At 38.7% G+C, this 19227-nt stretch overlaps 1 protein-coding gene across 3 annotated transcripts in view; it reads left to right on the plus strand.

The window, feature by feature from the left end:
- Positions 1-19227, plus strand: part of TAF2 (TATA-box binding protein associated factor 2) — a 68091-nt gene that overhangs the window by 29750 nt on the left and 19114 nt on the right. For all 3 annotated transcript variants that reach the window (XM_068396527.1, XM_068396525.1, XM_068396526.1), the window contains 8 exons: positions 4-113; positions 1097-1162; positions 3166-3418; positions 6390-6530; positions 7892-8002; positions 9650-9843; positions 10426-10565; positions 18751-18820. In XM_068396527.1, coding sequence (XP_068252628.1) covers positions 4-113; positions 1097-1162; positions 3166-3418; positions 6390-6530; positions 7892-8002; positions 9650-9843; positions 10426-10565; positions 18751-18820 — 1085 coding nt within the window. The remainder of the gene's footprint in view (positions 1-3; positions 114-1096; positions 1163-3165; positions 3419-6389; positions 6531-7891; positions 8003-9649; positions 9844-10425; positions 10566-18750; positions 18821-19227) is intronic.

The following is a 19227-nucleotide window of genomic DNA, read 5'->3' on the forward strand; positions in this document are numbered from 1 at the left end:
AAGGGTCCTCTTAAAGTGACGGTGCAAGAACTTGATGGATCATTCAATCATACATTGCAGATTGAAGAAAACAGTCTTAAACATGATATACCTTGCCATTCTAAAAGCAGAAGGTAAGAGTTAAAATACAAACTGCAAGTATTTTTAGTGTGGATATATGGAAACATATTGTGCATTGATGATAAATATGTGCTTTTTAAATTTTGTGTTTATATTTTGTTGATCTTGCTGAATACGATTTACCTGTGATGTAAGGGGAGAAAATAGAATTTACTACTGTTTGTGGATGGCAAGAGACCTTACATTTTATATGCAGTTCTTAATTATAAGTAAAGGTCTTAAAATGTATGAAACTTATATAAACAGCTTATTTATATAGAATGAGTTGAACGAAGACTCTAATTAATCAAATTATTCAAAATGCCTTTGAACGGGAAAGACAAATTAGAGGGAAGACAAATGTAGGGCAGAGGAATACTTCAAGTGAAGATATATGAATGAAGTACTCGCATAGTTTTCCTTTTCTGTTAAGAGTGCCAGGGCTGTTTACTAAACCTAATGAGCAAGAGAAGTAACATACTTCCTGAATAGATTCTCTCAGTTTCCTAATGCATTTTAATAACTACTTTGGCCTCTACTTCTCAAAGTTGTATGTTTATGTGTAATTGTAAAAATGGTGGGAGTCAAGTTTAAACCAATGTAAAGTGTTGGTGATTATTATTTGAACAAAACTGATGCACAGCTCGACTTGTGAATATTGCTGAAGAGAGCAGTATTTTTTGGTGGGTGTAATACACAAAGTACTTTTGCAGGCTTAAGCTCCATTTATAAACATATCTTTACTAATATGGAAATTTTTAAAATGCCTACTTTTTTCTAAAAATAGGGGGTGGTGAGACACTGGAACAGGTTGCCCAGAGAAGCTGTGGATGCCCCCTCCCTGGAAGTGTTCAAGGCCAGGTTGGATGGGGCTTTGAGCAACCTGGTGTAGTGGAAGGTGTCCCTGCCCATGGCAGGGGGGTTGGAACTAGATGATCTTTAAGGTCCCTTCCAACCCAAACCATTCTATGATTCTGTTTTCTCTTTTTTTTGATAGAAATAAGAAGAAAAAGATTCCACTGATGAATGGAGAAGAGGTGGACATGGACCTTTCTGCCATGGAGTAAGTTAGCTTGGTGGAGTTTATCAGTGTGAAAGTGAGCCATGTTCCCCGTGTCTGAAGCATGCTATTTTGAAGGATTTGATAGTAATGTTGTACTTCATTATATGACTGGCAAATCTCAAGACTATACCACATTTCTTTGCCTTCTTTGAGACTTTTCTTCTGTAGCTGGGAAAATGCTAGCAAAGTGTAAAATGTGTGGCTTAACTACTATAATCAGTTTTAAAAAAATCTTAGGCATGATAAGGTGATAGAATAAATTACTTGATTCTTTCTGACACATTTCTAATTATACCTTTCAGCTGAGTTTATAGGTAAAATGTAAACAAGAATTTGCTTGAAACAAAGTAAGAGCAATTTTTGTTGGACCTCGATGAAGACCATTTAACTAGCACTAAGCCAGACAAGTTCCTGAAATCTGTGGTTAATTCCAAAAGAATCCTTTTAGATTGAAAATAAGTGACAAAATGCTTCATACTGAAATTCATACTGGCATTAATTTCAGTTGGAACTATTTAGCTCTTTGGAAGAAAATTCTTGCTTAATGTAAATACCTGCTTTACTCTCCTTGAGTTGGAGCTGGTGGTGCTCTCAGAAATACTGAAGGTGTTGGTACCTTGTGCTGGTTGAGGGAAGTAAATAATCTACTCTTGAAAACTGATGGTGCCTCTTTGAAGGATAAATTGCTTGTCACCGTATAAGTGTTGGAGATTCCTGTAAATTCAACATCATCTAAAATATGATGAGAAATAATTTTATAAGGGATATTTTCATTGAGCAAGTAATTATTATCATTTCTGAGTGATAGTTGACATATGAATAAATAGGGTTTTAATTGTATTTGAGAGCAGTTAGCATAAATATTTGTGAGTAGTTCTGATCACTTATGTTCAGGTGGCTATTGCATTACACTGAGCTGAGACCATAATGATCTTCTTAGAACTACCATTGAACTTGTATATGATTATATGCAAGTCACTTATGCTTTGTTTATCTGCTAACCCTCTGATCTGCGATGCTGTCATTCTTTTGTTCAGTTTGGACTCCTCTGCTCTAAGCATACACCATAATGTTCGTTCTTTTCTGTACTTGTAAATTCTGTGTATGCTCTCGTCTTTTCACTATCCTTTCTTTTTAGCTACTATCTTGACAGTAATTCTAGATATTCTACAAATGTATATAGAAATACGCATCATATTCATGATGGTCTTTTCATTATTCCAAACTCTCTCCTAATTCCATATCTGTATTTTGCTGTTACCAGTTTTATGTGGAAAACTGAGTAAGAGAATTTATTATGTAGTTTGTGCTTGTTGCTCCCATAAATGGCTTCTGCAGTCATGGTGCTGTGTGAATACCAAAGTATAAAGTGCTTCTTTGGGTGGAATACAACTGAGTAATTTTATCTGTAGGACTAAAACTTTAATCCTGTCTGTTGATACTTTCACTTTTATTGTCATTTGGCTTGACTGTTCTGTGCATTTTGTGGTTACCCTTGTCAGCTTTCAACATCATAGCATGTGTGTGTTTGTAAAGCACTTTCACATCTATTGATGAAAAATAGTATATAAGAAGCTGGATGTTTACCACCAGATTTTCTTTGTTGGTTTTTTTTTTTTTTTTTGGTAGTCAAACTGTAGAAGGTGATAAAGTGCTGCTCACCTATGAAAGTTATGGTGTCTGAGGAAGTAGAATTAAGTATATTGAGATTATTCAGTAGTTTACCATGAACTCAGGTGTGTAGGTTAAAAATACTAACACACTGTATTCACTTTGACATATTAGAGGTTTGGACAGATTACCCTGGGAGGCTATAGAATTGCCATCGTAGAAGCAGGAGATTGGACCAGGTGACTTTCAAAAGTTCCCTCTAACTTAGATTCTTTTATGGTTCTTTGACTCTAAATACTTTTTAAAATAACTCATAACAAGTTAGAACATCTTTTGAATTTCTGTAGTCTTGAAATGTCGTAAGCTATTAATGTTTTTCGTATCTGTCTTAGTGCTGATTCCCCTTTGCTCTGGATAAGAATAGACCCTGATATGTCAGTACTGAGGAAGGTAGAATTTGAACAATCTGATTTCATGTGGCAGTATCAGCTTCGATATGAGAGAGATGTGGTTGCACAAGAAGAAGCCATTCTGGCATTGGAAAAGTTCCCTACTCCAGCATCACGGCTTGCATTGACTGATATACTAGAACAAGAACAATGTTTCTACCGAGTGAGAATGCTGGCCTGCTTCTGCCTTGCAAAGGTGAGGTTGTGTGGATGGGAGTAAGGGAAGAAATCCACTAGACGTTGTAAACGTTTGAAAGTGGGTCAAAATTCATCACAGTTCTTAAACTGGCTTGATATTTAGCCTCTTAAAAGTGTTTGCCAAGTATTTTTAACATGACTGATTTGAAAGGAAAGCTGTATTATTTTAGTCTGTAAATGGAGACTGCAGAAGGCTTTCATAATTGTCAAAACTGAGATGTCAGACATGAAAACCACAAGGGATTTTTCCAGATTTCATTAAGTGGCAGAAATAAAAGACTTTTGTTTAATCTTTTTCAGAGCCAAAATGTATTTTTTTATTTTACTGGGAAGTTCCTTGGCCTGTCTGTTGAGAACTCTGAAGTGCTGAAATTCATCTGTATGTCTACTGTGAATTCAGATTGCTGCTCAATATTGTTTCAGGTTGAATAGGGGCAAAAAATAAACATCATGTTGGTCTTCAATAAAATATTAAAAACCCAATTAATTGCCTTGAAAAGGGAAGATCTTTTTTGTTTAGGCACAAAATTAGCATTAACAGTGAAAATTAGAGAACCCTGTGAAACAACTGGGTGGAAACACAGAAGAATGAGAGTTTCTGAAAAGGGATGTTATTGACATACTTTTATGGACATAAAGGCATACTTATTGACAATTGTAGAGTTGAGATTATTGGCATATAGCTTGTTTTCTGCTGTGTACCTGTTGAGAATAATTCAGTACCTGTACAGAAATAAATCCCTTGACCATATTTGGAAAATCAAAATCCAAGAAATGTTTGTGACAAAGTATTTTAATAGTATGAAACACTGATATAATACTGCCAGTGTGTGTGCTAGTATTGGTACTGCCAGTAGCTGACTTAAAATATGCATGTTTCATAATAAATTCACTTGGAATATTTAAAAGTGTATATTCCACAGGTAAATATTGAAAAAGCAGTTGTTACAATGTTAAAGGCAATAGTTTTTTCTGTCTTTACTTTGAATTCTCAGGCAGTTGGGCTGCAGATAATCATAACCAAGCTAAGCAAAAAGTATGGCTGTGACATTGAATCAAGGTGAAGGAGAATGGCAGGACAGAGTTGTGATATGTTTAAGTAAGTTACCTAGGAGGAAAGTGTAATATATTCCGTTACTAGTTCCAACATCAGGGTGTTAGTAAGAATCACTTCCTGTTGTCCCTAACTCAGTTTTATTTTCACAGCTTGTAGATACTCAGGATTTGTATTCTTTATTGGAAAAAGGCCAAGTCCCTCACGTTTATTAGGGGGAGGGTTCTTTTTTGTTGATTTGCAACTTCTAGCTGGATTGCGGTTACTATTGTAAAACATTCTTGGTGTACTCGTGTTGATACAGAGAAATGATAGGTGATAATGCAATTACAAAACTGAATTTACTACGCTTTCTAAATGTACAGTATACTTAGTCATAAAACAACACTTCAGTCTCTCAGGCGTAAGTATCCAGGTAACATATTAAATCTTCATTGATAAAGAAGTTAATAAATGTGTGTGTGTGCGCACACACACACGCTTTGCTGAGTAGTTCATCACAAATAACCCTACAGAGAAAGGAAAAAACAATGTCACAATATTAATTCCTTGGAGTATGCAGGCTGATTTTTCCATTCAAATCCATTGCAGTGTTGGTGATGTGCTGTAGGGTTTAAAAAAGCAACAACAGAAACTCCCTGCCCCAAACATTGAGGAGTTTCGTAGATGTGCATGACAGTTAGATCTTAAGCCAGTTTTTTGTGCTATACTGAATTGAAGGATGCAGAAATAGAGTATACCTGCTGCCTTTTAAACAGAAATAATTCAAGACAGGCTACTTGTGTTATGGTGTGGGCAATGTGCAAATGCATTTAATGCAGAGTCTATAGCATATCAGTAGAATAAATAGAAAACTTGGATTCTGTCAGTATTTAAAGAGAAATTCAAATGAGTCAGAACACATATTGAAAAGATGATGATTTAACTACTGTTGATTTAATTTGAAAACACTGTTGCATACCTATAGATTTTGCAAAATAAAATGCTTAAAATAAGCAGAAGTTAAAAAAGATTTTAAAATTTACACCCCAATATTAATGGAATAGTGAATATCTTGTAAGTATAGTAACCTTTGATAATATTTTGGGGGGTTGGGTTTTATTTTACACTGCTACATAAATTTCACATTTGCAGTTTTAAGTTCATCATCATGGTTTCTAAGCAGTCTTTGGGATTAAGCTTCCTCTGCAGGAAGCGTCGTTATGTAGCTTACAGAAAAAGCTATACCTGCATCTTTAGTTCGAAGACTCTATTAGTTTATATCAGTTTATTACAAAGGGAACATCTAGTCTGACCACAGTATTTTCTCTCTCTGACTTTGCTTTGAAGTCTGACTTGGTGGGAAGATGGTTTTCAATAATAAAGGACCCATTTTATGTCAGAGCAATGGTGAAATGCATTGCTACTCATCTTCAGATAGCCTCTTGCTTTTCTTTCTCTTATTGCATACGTAATACCCTTTGAAACAAGCTAAATAATTTGGGAGGAAATAATAAAATTCATTTTCTTCTGTGTGAAACCACATTTTTTCCTCAGTTTGTGGTGGGTCTGTAACAATGGCAACTCCTGCTACGTTGTAGGGTGCATTGGCCCCATTTGCACACACGTACACATACATAGTCTGTCATCAGGCTTAATCCATCATCAGGCATAAGTGTTCTTGCCTGCAGGCTTTCATTGCTCCATACAGCAATGTATGAAACCCAGGATGCTGGGAAGGCACAAAAGCAGGTTTTTTGGCAGTGAAAGCTTAGCTAACATAAGCTAACATTGATGAAAATATGTATCTATTTGAAGGACAGTACATTCTTGGCAGTTATCCTTTTTGATTATGGGAAATGTGTATTTTTCTACAGCCAAGCTAAACTTGCAGTAGTGATGTTAATACGATTTCCCTTCCCCCCTAACTGTACAGATTGCAAATTCCATGGTAAGTACGTGGACAGGACCACCAGCCATGAAGTCACTCTTTACCCGAATGTTTTGTTGTAAGACTTGTCCAAACATTGTGAAGACGAACAACTTCATGAACTTTCAAAGCTACTTTCTGCAAAAGGTAAAATTTCTTTTTTTCACCAAACATTTCAAAAGAAATGTCAAAATACAAAAATGTTCCTACGGTTGACAGCTACAGAAACATGGATAGCACAGTCCTCCTTTACCCCTTCATGAAAATCCAAAATAACTAGTTCTTTCTTATATGGCATCAGTTTGTTCTATCTTAGTCAAAAATGATTTAACAAAATTTTAGCAATTTCTTCTGTGTAGCTGAAGGTAGATTAGCAGTTTCTTCAGAAGAATGGAGTACATATAATAATTACTTGTAAATATTTGTGAGCTTATTCTAAAATAGAATTTATTGCACAGTAACAAAGCCACTAATTTTATCTTTTAAGTAAATTCAGCAGCTGTATTCATTAATGGCAATGATATACTGCAAATAAAATCTCATAAATCTTGTCTTTAATTGGTGGTCTTTTTAGTTCAAGGCACTGCATAATCCTTCTTGCCCTCTCCTTTCTATTAGTTGTCAAAATCATGTGTTGCTGCAGCTTATTTTGATGTTAATGCAGGGTTTTTTACTGGAACCTGTAGTTGTTAGTTGTACCGTGGATAACAAAATGGACGACAGTTGTTTTCTCTCAAGGTTCATTTTATAATTATTGGATGATTGAGTTCTTATTTCACAGATTTTGCATTCCTGATTATGGAGAAAAACCAAATTTTGTTTTCTTACTCTGTCCAAAACTGCTTCATCCTTGTGCCCACCAGTCTCTCTCTTGGACCTTCTTTTGTATTTTTCTGCTGTTTTTGTCATTGTTCATTCTTTCCCACTAAATCTTACACTTTTCTCTCTTTTAATCCCGTGTTCCAAGTTCATAGATCTAGAGTAAGATTCCTGAATCTATGTGAGTGAAGCCTAAGAGAGGTGCTTAGCTCATTCTGAAATAAATACCTAATCAGGCTAATACCTGTCTGGCTAATAATTCTTTAGGCCTCACTGACTGTATTGGATCTTTACCTCTCAATGGTAATGGAAACTTAGACACCATGTTCACAGGGAAACACCCAAATTCAGTGTCTGTCTCAGAATTAGTGCCATCATCATTTTCTGTGTTTCATTATTTTTCATTTGTTATGTTTTTGATAGTGCCTTGACTTGAGAGTCTTTTCTTGGATATACAGTTTTTTCAAATGTCTGCACTATGACTAATTATTGAGCAATAATTACATGGTTTATTTGATCTGAAAATTATATAACATGGTATGACTTTCAGAAAGCATTTAAACACAACTTTTCAGAGATTTGCTATTGTAAAATTGTTAATTGCTCATTTTCAGGATGTAGCTCTTTTCAGGGTGTAACTATCATTTCACTAATATAAGAATGATGTTACTATTAATTTTATTACACAGACTATGCCTGTTGCCATGGCCCTACTGAGAGATGTTCACAACCTCTGTCCTAAGGAGGTTTTAATGTTTATTTTGGATTTGATCAAGTATAACGATAACAGGAAGAATAAGGTAAAGAATGTGTTTACTTTACTTTCTCGCTTTTTTGTTGAAAAAAGTCTTAGTAATATACTGCATGATGTTTTATGCCAGTAATGTAAATATCTGCTAGGAGAATTGATGAAAAGGTGATATACTAAACTAAACAGTAGTTGTTACAGAATGTTCTGTAGCTGACATTTCTGTGGCAGCATTTCTTGGATGTTTCAAAGCTCTTTGTACTTGTTGACTTACTAAGGACCTGCCTGTCTTCATTTGCACAGATACTTTTATTGCTTTACTCTTTTTCATTCAGAAGACCCATGTGTTCTGAGAAAATGTGAATGAGGCTAACGTGTAGCATGCAAAGTTAAGCACTGGTTTGTTGGGGTTTTTTTCACCTTGAGAAGAGTATTTGAAAGAGCAAGGAAAGGAAATAATCTTTTTTTTTTAACGATAGACGAGTCTCTGGGATTCTGGGTTCTGAATGTCAGCTCTAGCTCATGGAACTAGATTGTCTTCATCTACCTAAGTAAAAGCTGAAACCCAGTTTAATATCGTTCATCACTAAATTGAAGCATCTGAGTTGGAAGTGTCATCTAAGTTCCTTCCCACACAGAACCACCTCTGAAGGATGATTAGAGGACCTTTAAGATCCTGAGATGATACAAAATTCCATCTCCCTAGCTACAGAGGAAGTCTAGAACTGCAAGGATCCTAGCATAATCTTCCCAATTAAGTACCCAAAGTTAAGTGGAACAAATCTAGAGCCTCTTAAGCCTCACTTCCTTGTGTGTAGAAACACATAGTGTAACAAGACACTTGTTGCAAGATTACTGAAATAAGAGGATGACAGAGGGTGGAGAGGTAGAGAGTTAGACATGTGAATGCAAGCACCAGTAGTCTCAGAATGTGGTGAGTTGTGCTAACATCTGCCCACCACCAAAGGAGAGATCCCGCCTCACTTTTCCACATGTCCCTTCCATGCATTTAGTTGACATCTTCTGCTGGATCTGACAGCTGCTGGGTTTGTTTAGATTAAATTAACTAATATTAAAATCCGGTACTTTTTTCTGCTTTTTGAATTTTATTTTTATACTTTTTGCTGCTTACTAAATTAACACGACCAACAAATGCAACAGCCAGCACAATGGAAGGGGTGTAACTGTGAGCCCAAGTAAAAGAAGTGAATGAAGAAGCAAGATTTTCCTCACTAAGCAGCAGTGAGCCCATTAGTTCACTTCAGCAGCTTGTGAAGTTGCTGTCTAGATAAACTGTCTGATTATCTGAGGTGCTAAGCACCCATTAGCCTTGGTACTGAATACAGAAACAGACAGGTAGTTTTAGATGTTCACATTTAGAAATAATGGCTTTTATTTTCCATATCTGTGCCTGATTTTTGCATTTTTATAAAACAATGTATTGCTGTTAATAGGCTCATTTTACTATTGATATGCTCTTATTACAGAGTGAAGATTAATGATTGATAGTATGTCTGCTTACTCAATCACTCTCAAATCCAGTTTCAGAACAAATTTATTCCTGTTTTGTTCTCTCGTGCAGTTTCTCACATGGTTTTTATTTTAAGATCTTATTCTCTAACAGTGCTTCAGTATTTCGTAGCTTTTAGAGAATGTATGTTGTTATATTTGCTTGTGTTTAAATGCTGTTTTTATTTAGTTTTCAGACAACTACTACCGTGCTGAGCTGATTGATGCCCTAGCCAACTCTGTAACTCCTGCAGTCAGTGTGAACAACGAAGTTCGAACATTGGATAACTTAAATCCTGATGTTCGACTTATTCTTGAGGAAATTACCCGTTTCCTAAATATGGAGAAGCTTCTTCCCAGTTACAGGCATACCATTACAGTCAGGTGTGGTTTAATAATTGTTGTACACGTGAAGAGAGCAGACACATTAATGCTACTTTTTTAGTTTTTATGTACCCTTCTGTAGTTAGTATTTGAGATTTTAGCTTGATTGTCTTAATCTTAAATGTCAAATTCCTTCCAGTTTTCAAAAGCTGATAGTGCAAGTTTGTCTTGATTGCTTTATTTTTCAACATTAATTTCTATCAGTGTAGACTTTTAATGTCGGGTCTTAGTTGATCGTGCTTATGCCTCTTTAAGAACAGCATTTGTGAAAGTTTTGCAAAAGGTAGCCTTGTAACAATATGTGTAGAGTACACAACATAATCTGAGCTGTGCTTTCTAAGTTAGTACAGTTCTGAAACCAAACAATGGATTTGACACGGTGAGGAATTTTGTTTGTTTCTGCCTAATTCAGAGTTAATGAGAGCTATGTGTTAATGCTGTGAAAGTAACTGTAACATGTTAATTTGGATAATATAATTCTAGGAAAATTGCAGTATTTGGTTTTTGAAGAAAGTAATTTTATTCTTCTTGTCTGGCATTCCAGAAACCTAATGTAAATTTTCCTCTTTCTACCCCGTCTAGCTGTTTGAAAGCTATTCGAGTGCTTCAGAAAAATGGTCATGTCCCAAGTGATCCTGCTCTCTTCAAGTCATATGCAGAATATGGGCACTTCGTAGATGTCCGAATAGCAGCGTTGGAGGCTGTTGTTGATTATACAAAAGGTACTTTTTTCAAGTATTTTGACGCTTTGTAACACTTTTGATATAGTAGAAAAGTGTAATAGTTACCTCATTCGTATTAGGTTGAAATACTGTCCACCAGAAGAGCTTGTATGATGACAGATGTGTTGATAAGAAGCTGAGATTGCTATTAATGCTTTATCCTAGAGAATGCAGAATGCAAGTTTTATGAAGATGCAGTGAACGTTGTTTCTCAGTGTCTTGCAAATTAAATCAGATACCTAAGTTTTGAAATAATGAGTAGACAGCACAATGAGTAGTCGTAAGGGGTTTTGGTAATTTCTTTTAACACTTCATTTTCAGTGATTTTGATTCAGTTGAGTTCAGCCATAATTGCTAGTCAAAGTTCTTGGTTTTGCTTTACCTCCTTGCTAATCTCTTTATTTTGCTTATTGCATGCATTTTATGGTTATAAATTTTGGAAACTTAGATTATATTAATGGTTATTGGTTGATTCTGCTTTGCCATTCCTTATACATAGCTTATGTTTGTGAGATGTTTCCATTCTTTTAATATTGTCTTTATGTCAGTTGACTGTTGCAGGTCCTTTCTTAAATGCCATTTGAAGTTGAAATTCAATCCTGACAGATTTTCTAGAGACAGTTAGAAAGTATAGCTTTAATGATTTGCATTTTATAAAATTAATTTACTAATGCATTGCCCTGTTCATTTATTTGGGTTAGCGTTTCTCTGTTCAGCAGATTTGTGACAGTCCTTGTGTTTGAAGTGTTACCTCTGTCAAAGTGGCCACATCCTTCAGTTCTTCCTCTGTGCGCAGTCTGGTGATTCTGAACTTTTAATTATTCTGCCTCAAATTTCATGTTTTCATTTTCAGGGTAATGGAGAGTTTCCTTTGAATTTCTGCATGAATAATTGTTTTCTCTTTTTTTTTTTTTATGAGGGCTTTATTACTTTGATCTTACTGCTGTCATTCTGTCCAAAGACTTCTCAAAGTAGATAGGCAATGGGAAGTGTTAAGGCAATTGGAGTCTTTGAGTGAATACCTCTGGTGGAATTCAGACGTGCGCTTACAGACTGAAACCAGACTGTCATACAGAAAAACTAGTAACTTCAAGGGAGGCTGTGCACTGAGCGTCACTCTGAGGCTCAGTCCTCAGTCTTGTAATTCACCAGGCATTCTGGATTCATAGCCCACTGCACATGTACCGTTTGGTGACACTGTGAGTGATACCCAGCCAGAATTCAGAACTCTGCTGGTGCTGTGCATCTCTCTGTTAGGCTGCTCATTTTGTTCCTCCCTTCATAGAGTGTTAGTGGAAAGATTTGCTGGAGAATGGAAAGCTTACTCATCAGCCTACTTCCTTTAGAATGATCTCCTCACTAATTCATCCCACCCTTTGGAAAGACAAACTGATAGAAATAATGTTTTCTCATTAAATTTTTGACCTTTTATGGATGGTGTGTATAGTTAATAACTGTCTGGGATAAGAAAGTGTTTGTACTGCAAAGTAGTATAGTACATCTTTAAAACAGCTGATCAAATGGATTGCTGTATAAGCAAGATAGGGTAAGTTGCTCGAAATACTCTACAGGAAGGTACAATTTGAATGGTAAAAAGCAGTAGAAAGATTACTTGAAGAAATCAGTGATTGAGCTGAACATATTTTTTGACTGAGCTCACTGTGAGATCTGGAAAAGATGGATTAGAATTTTACTGTACCTAACTGCCTTGCCCACGACTTTTTCTCTGATGCAGAGGTAGCAGATGCAAATATCTGTCTGCTATAAAGTCACTACAATTCACAACCCAGCCTACCATCTAACTGGTTATTAGTATCATTAGTATATTAGGCTTGCCAAGCTGGTGAAGAGGGCTTTAAACTAGAGTTGCTGGGGGAGGGGAAGCTCAGTCCATCCCAATTCAGCCAGTCTGATGCCAGGGCCAGAAACAGGTGCCCAGAGACTGGAGATGGATGGCAGGTCAGCAGGAGAGCACCGGAAGAGCAGTGGAAAGGAATTTCAGGCAGTAAGTCACCTTCGTCGGGGGTCCAACTGAAATGCCTCTGTGCAAATGCACGGAGCATGGGGAACAAACAAGAGGAACTAGAGACATGCGCATACCTGCAAGGCTACGACCTTATTGGCATCACAGAGACGTGGTGGGGTGGCTCTGATGACTGGAGCGTTGGAATGGATGGTTACAGGCTTTTTAGGAAGGACGGGCAGGAGAGACGAGGAGGGGGTGTTGCGCTCTATGTCAGTGACCAGTTCGAGTGCATGGAGCTCTGCCTGGGGATGCAGGAGGAGCTGACGGACATCTTATGGGTCAGGATTAAAGGGAGGGCAGGGACGGGTGATGTTATAGTGCGCGTCTGCTACAGGCCACCTGACCAGGAAGACCAAGCGGATAAGGCCCTCTACAGACAGATAGATGTAGCCTCACATTCACAGGCCCTGGCCCTCATGGAGGACTTCAACCACCCCGATATCTTTTGGAAGGACAACACAGCTGGGCACAAGCAAGCCAGGAGGTTCCTGGAATGCATGGATGACAACTTCCTTGTCCAAGTGATAGAGGAGCTGACGAGGAGAGGTGCCATGCTGGACCTTGTTCTCACCAAAAAGGAGGGGCTGGTGGGGGATGTGAAGCTCAAGGGCATCCTTGGCTGCAGTGACCATGAAATGGTGGAGTTCAAGATCCATAGGGAAGCAAGGAGGGCGTGCAGCCAGCTCACCACCCTGGACTTCAGGAGAGCAGACTTTGGCCTCTTCAGGGACCTGCTTGGGAGAGTCCCTTGGAATAAAGCCCTGGAGGGAAGAGGGGCCCAAGAAAGCTGTTTAGTATTCAAGGATGACCTCCTCCAGGCTCAGGAGCAATGCATCCCGACAAAGAGGAAGGCAGGCAAAAACGTCAGGAGGCCTGCATGGATGAACAAGGAGCTCCTGGATAAACTAAGGCACAAGTAGGAAGCCTAAAGAGGGTGGAAGCAAGGGCAGGTAGCATGGGAGGAATACAGGGAAATTGTCTGAGCAGCCAGGGACCTGGTTAGGAAAGCTAAAGCCCTGATAGAATTAAATCTGGCCAGGGATGTCAAGGACAACAAGAAATGCTTCTATAGGTATGTCAGTGATGAAGGGAAGACTAGGGAAAACGTGCGCCCTCTCCGGAAGTAAATGGGAGACCTGGTTACCCGGGATATGGAGAAAGCTGAGGTACTCAATGACTTTTTTGCCTCAGTCTTCAGGGGCAAGTGCTCTAGCCTCACCACCCAGTGTGGTCAACATGCTGGAGGGAAGGGATGCCATCCAGAGGGATCTTGAGAGGCTTGAGAGCTGGGCCTGTGCGAACCACATGAAGTTCAACAAGGCCAAGTGCAAGGTCCTGCATGTGGGTTGGGGCAATCCCAAGCACAGATACAGGCTGGGCAGAGAAGAGATTGAGAGCAGCCCTGAGGAGAACGACTTGGGGGTGATGGTGGATGAGAAGCTCAACATGAGCCGGCAATGTGCGCTTGCAGCCCAGAAGGCCAACTGTACCCTGGGCTGCATCAAAAGCAGCATGGCCAGCAGGTCGAGGGAGGTGATTCTGCCCCTCTACTCTGCTCTCGTGTGACCCCACCTGGAGAACTGCATCCAGCTCTGGGGGCCCCAACATAAGGACATGGAGCTGTTGGAACGAGTCCAGAGGAGGGCCATGGATATAATGAGAGGGCTGGAGCACCTCTCCTATGAAGACAGGCTGAGAGAGTTGGGGCTGTTCAGCCTGGAGAAGAGAAGGCTCCGAGGAGACTTTCTAGCAGCCTTCCAGTATCTGAAGGGGCCTACAGGAAAGCGGGAGAGGGGCTTTTTACAAGGGCAAGCAGTGATAGAACGAGGCGGAACGATTTTAAACTGAGAGTAGATTTAGATTAGATATTAGGAAGAAATTCTTGACTGTGAGGGTGGTGAGACACTAGACCAGGTTGCCCACAGATGTTGTGGCTGCTCCCTCCCTGTCAGTGTTCAAGGCCAGGTTGGATGGGGCTTTGAGCAACCTGGTCTAGTGGAAGGTGTCCCTGCCCATGGCAGGGGAGTTGGAACTAAATGATCTTTAAGGTCCCTTCCAACCCAAACCATTTTGTGATTCTATGATCATTTCTCAAATTCACCTTTCAAGCACTGAACACATTAGCTTCTGCTTCTGCTGTAAGACTAATACGTTTTTGGTGGAGGGGTAAATCTAGAAGCTCAGTGCGCTGACTTCTTCAGCTACCAATATAGACGTTAGCAGTGCTTGTCTCGCAGAGCCCTAAACCTGGCTTTGGAAGGAGAAAGGATTGGCCATCTGTTGCCAAGAGGTCTAATTCTCCTTATTCCCGGTTACCTGGTTTCCAGTTCATACTGGATGTAAACCAGCAGCTATCAAATGCCTGTTGCTTGTGCCAAAGCTGGCTTTTTAACAGTTCTTGTAAAGGAAGCTGACAGATTTTGTAATTTCCATAAAAAGGAAAGTCTGTGTTTTCTGGGGCAGTGTGGAACTCCCATGTTTTTCTATCAACTCTCAGGGTGGGAATAGCACTGCCTTTTTTTAAGTTACTTTAAAAGAAGTAATTTCTTCGTGGAACTGAGTAAGTTGTTTTCTTTGCTGTTAATAGTAAGGCTTTTTTTGAGACACAGTAACTCTGTAAAATGCTTGAGGCAGCATATAAGGACTTGGACAGTTGATCTAAACTGGCTTGAAGGGAACAGAGTTTATTAAGTTTTTAAAGTTAGCTTCTGATAGTTATATGACTGTTAGTAGATATATGTATACAACAAAGCAGTTGCATATTTTATAAGAGGTAACAGCAAACCATTCTGAATAAATATCCACGATTATCTAATCTCATGAATGTTAAAGTTTAGGGTCTCAGAGGTGCTCTGCTATAGTTGAGAACTGATATAGCATCTCTTGTAACTTGAAAATATCTCAAGAGGATTTTTACTTCAGAAAGCAATCACTTGTTTTTACGTCTACCAGAAGTATGAAAATCTACACATCTTTCTTTTCCCACAGCCTTCTCCTAGACAAACTGACAAGATACAGATAGGAGGGGTGGTCTGTGAGGTGGGTAGGAAATTGGCTCATGGGACACACTTGGAGGATGGCAATCAGTAGTTTTTGCTCAGGATGGCAGCCTGTCACAAGTAGGGTCCCCCAGGGAACGTCTTCATAAGTGATCTGTACAACAACATTGAAAGCAGCCTCACCAAGTTTGCTGATGACGCTAAACTGGATGGTGAGGTAGACATGTCAGAAGGGAGAGCCATCTTACAGAGTGACCTGGACAGGGTGGAAGAGTGGTCAAGCAAAAACTGTATGAAGTTCAACAAAGGCAAGTGCAAGGTCCTGCACCTGGGACAACATAACCAAGAGGCCAGTACAGGCTAGGATCTGTGTGGCTGGGGAGCAGCGTCGCTGAAAGGGAACCTGGGGGTCCTGGTGGACAACAAGCAGAACGTGAGTCAGCAGTGAGCTCCTGCAGCAACGATGGCAAATCGGATCCTGGGCTGCATCTGCAGGGGTATTGCTAGCAGAGATAGAGACATGATCATCTCACTCTACTTAGTGCTTGTCAGGCCACACCTGGAGTACTTGTCAGGCCACACCTGGAGTACTGTGTCTAGTTCTGGTCCCCACAATTCAAGAAAGACATGGGCAGACTGGAGAGAGTCCAAAGGAGGGCCACGAAGATGATCAGAGGGCTGGAGAACCTGTCCTGTGAGGGAAGACTGAAGGAGTTAGATCTTTTCTACCTGGAGAAGAGAAGGCTCGGGAGGACCTCATCACAGTACTCCAGTACTTAAAGGGTGGCTACAAAGAGGGTGAAGTCTTTCTCTTCACAAGGAGACAGGTGGAGAGGATAAGAGGCAACAGGTACAAGTTGCACCAGGAGAGATTTCATCTTGATATAAGAAAGAAATTTTTTACAGTGGCAACAATCAGTCAGTGGAACAGCCTCCCCAGGGACATGGTGGAGTCCCCTTCGCTGGAGGTTTTCAAGATGCAATTAGACAGGGTGCTAGATAATCTCATCTAGGCTCCCTTTCCCATGAAAGGTTGGACCAGATGATCTTCTGAGGTCCCTTGCAAACTGGGCTGTTCTATGATTCTATGATTCATCTGGCCAGTAAGACTTGTTCTGCCTAAGGTCAGGTTTAATTTGTCATTGCTCCCCAGAGTGTTTCGTAGTTGCTGTATAAATGTGAAGAGCAGGTTAAATGCATTAGTAGCAAAGCTTTGGAAGTCTAGCAGGCCTAGTTTACACTAGAAGGCAAATAGCAGGGAAAACTTACTTTATTTCAAGCACAAATGAGTTTAAGAAGCCAAAAAGACTTTTTTTTTTACCACAAAAGTATGATGTTTCTTGGTTCTGTTATACAATACTATCAGCCTAAAGGATTTATCTCCTAGACTTACTGTCTAATCAAAAACCATTTTAAAATCCCTTTTGTTAGCAGTCAAAATAATTGTATCTTGCTTATGATTGTGACTTAATGTCTTCGCCATGTTGTGAGTCTTTGCTGCGTGGTTATACAATATTATTTTTCTTCCACGCAAAACAACTTTTGTATGCAGAGTTCTAGCTGCCTTCTATCCTGGGCAAGGGAGCTGCCAGGAAAAGCAGCTGTGCATGGAGTTGTGCACAGGCAGTCACTAATCCCTTAAAAGTACGTCCTAGGCATAGCTTTTAAAAGGTTTCTCCTATTTTTAAGGCAAATCTGAGATGGCAGTTCTGGTGTGTATGGATACAAATGCTCTGACATCATCCAGAACTGTGTAGCCGTGGTCTAAATGGTACAGAATGTGAACTAATACATTCTGCCTCTAAACAGGGCTTATCAGCCCAGTTCAGTTCCTCACAAGTATAACCAGTTCTGTTCTGGTTGGATTGTAGTTAAGAGCACAGCTGACTTGTAAGTGGCCTGCAAAAGACTATTCAGCCATTTTCTAAGCAATAGATTAATGTAGTTTTTAATTTCTTGGCTGCCTCCTCCCAACCCAGGAAGAGATACTATGCTCTAGTCCAAGGTATTTAAAGAACTTCTAATAGAACTGAAGTGCTGATTGTCCTAGTGTAATTTAAATGATTTCCACTCCCTTTAAAAGCAACTTATCCTAGTGAAATAACAAGGGAATAATAGGCATTAGAATTGATTGGACTAAAAAGATAATCTTTAAAAATTGTTGACTGAAAACTGATGGAGGTCAGGAAGCAAAGTTGAACTGAGGTATTTAGAACCGAAAATACAGTAGGCTTGGGGAAGAAAGAAATACATTGCTAGGACCACAAAATGGAAAGCGACAGAAATGGTTTTGGAGCTATCTATACAGGAATGATTAATACACCCCAAATTCTGAAGTAAAGCAAAGCCTAAGCACGCTCTTCATTGTTTTGAAGAAATGAGAAGAGAATAATGCTGTAAAATCTTACAATTATGCACCTTGGGAAAAGATTACATAAAAATTCTTTCATTTTTTGTGTAAACGATGATGATATCCTGTGTTGTTTCCTGTTTTGCAGTGGTGCTCTGACAATCAAAGGAATTTTGTAATGTTATTTAAATTCTAAACTAACAAGATTATTTTGTTTCCAACGATGTCAGGCAGCAATTTTCTAGAAGCATGTCCTGATAAGTTTCAAAATACTTTTTAATTGCAAAGTATACTGATTTAAAAAACTAAGGAAGGCTACTGAGAGGAGTATGATTGCAGTTTTGTGTAAGCCCTGTAGTTTTCCTCTTTCTATCCTATTTATAGATAATAATCTGTCACAGATTCCTGTGTATGACAATTGTATATTCTCTGTTCCCTATAGAAAATATTACACTTCTGATTGTTGAAAGGATATTTGAATACGTTCACTTTAGGAAGCACACAATATCAAGATGATGGTTTACTCTGTGATCTTCCCAATCAATGCTCACAAGTGACAGAGTTACCTGCTAATAGTCAAAATGGTGGTTATTGAACAATTGAGGCATGAAGGAGTTTCGTGCACGTTTTTATTTCAGTGTAAAGTAAACCACCTTTTACTTTGAATTTGCACTATGATTAATGAAAGTCCTCTTTAGTTGCAGTGATTCAAGCTCTTTGTGTGATAACTCAGGAACTTGTGATTTTCTTGGTGAAAATCCTTCCAGTTTATGTATATTTATAGGCATTTTATTATATTTTTCTTTGCAGTTGATAGGAGCTATGAAGAACTACAATGGCTGCTTACTATGGTTCAGAATGATCCTGTACCTTACATAAGGTGAGTTAACAAAATGCTGGAACTACTAAGTAAATTCTTGGCCCGGAGTTGCTAGAATCACAAAACTGTCTTTCCTTCTTATTATTTTATATAAATTGAAACATGTTTTGATGCTTCAACAGTTCACATCTCAACAATTTATATACTCTGTTCTTATTCTCCATTATATTATTTTTGTCTTTAATGTTCTACCCCTGTGGTGGAAGTCTGACGTTAGAGGTTGTTTCCTGATCATAAATAAAGTATATAAATCTGATGTTGCATATGGCAGAAAGACTTTTTGATACTTAGAAAAGACAAAGGTTGAGACACAATATTTTGCACACAATGTTTTGCCAGCAAGGAGTGTAAAGCAATTGTTAGACTGTAGATGGGGTAAAAGGATAACGTGAAAATATGGTGTAATT

This window comes from Nyctibius grandis, chromosome 3 (assembly GCF_013368605.1).
Source record: "Nyctibius grandis isolate bNycGra1 chromosome 3, bNycGra1.pri, whole genome shotgun sequence".
Lineage (NCBI taxonomy): Eukaryota > Metazoa > Chordata > Aves > Nyctibiiformes > Nyctibiidae > Nyctibius > Nyctibius grandis.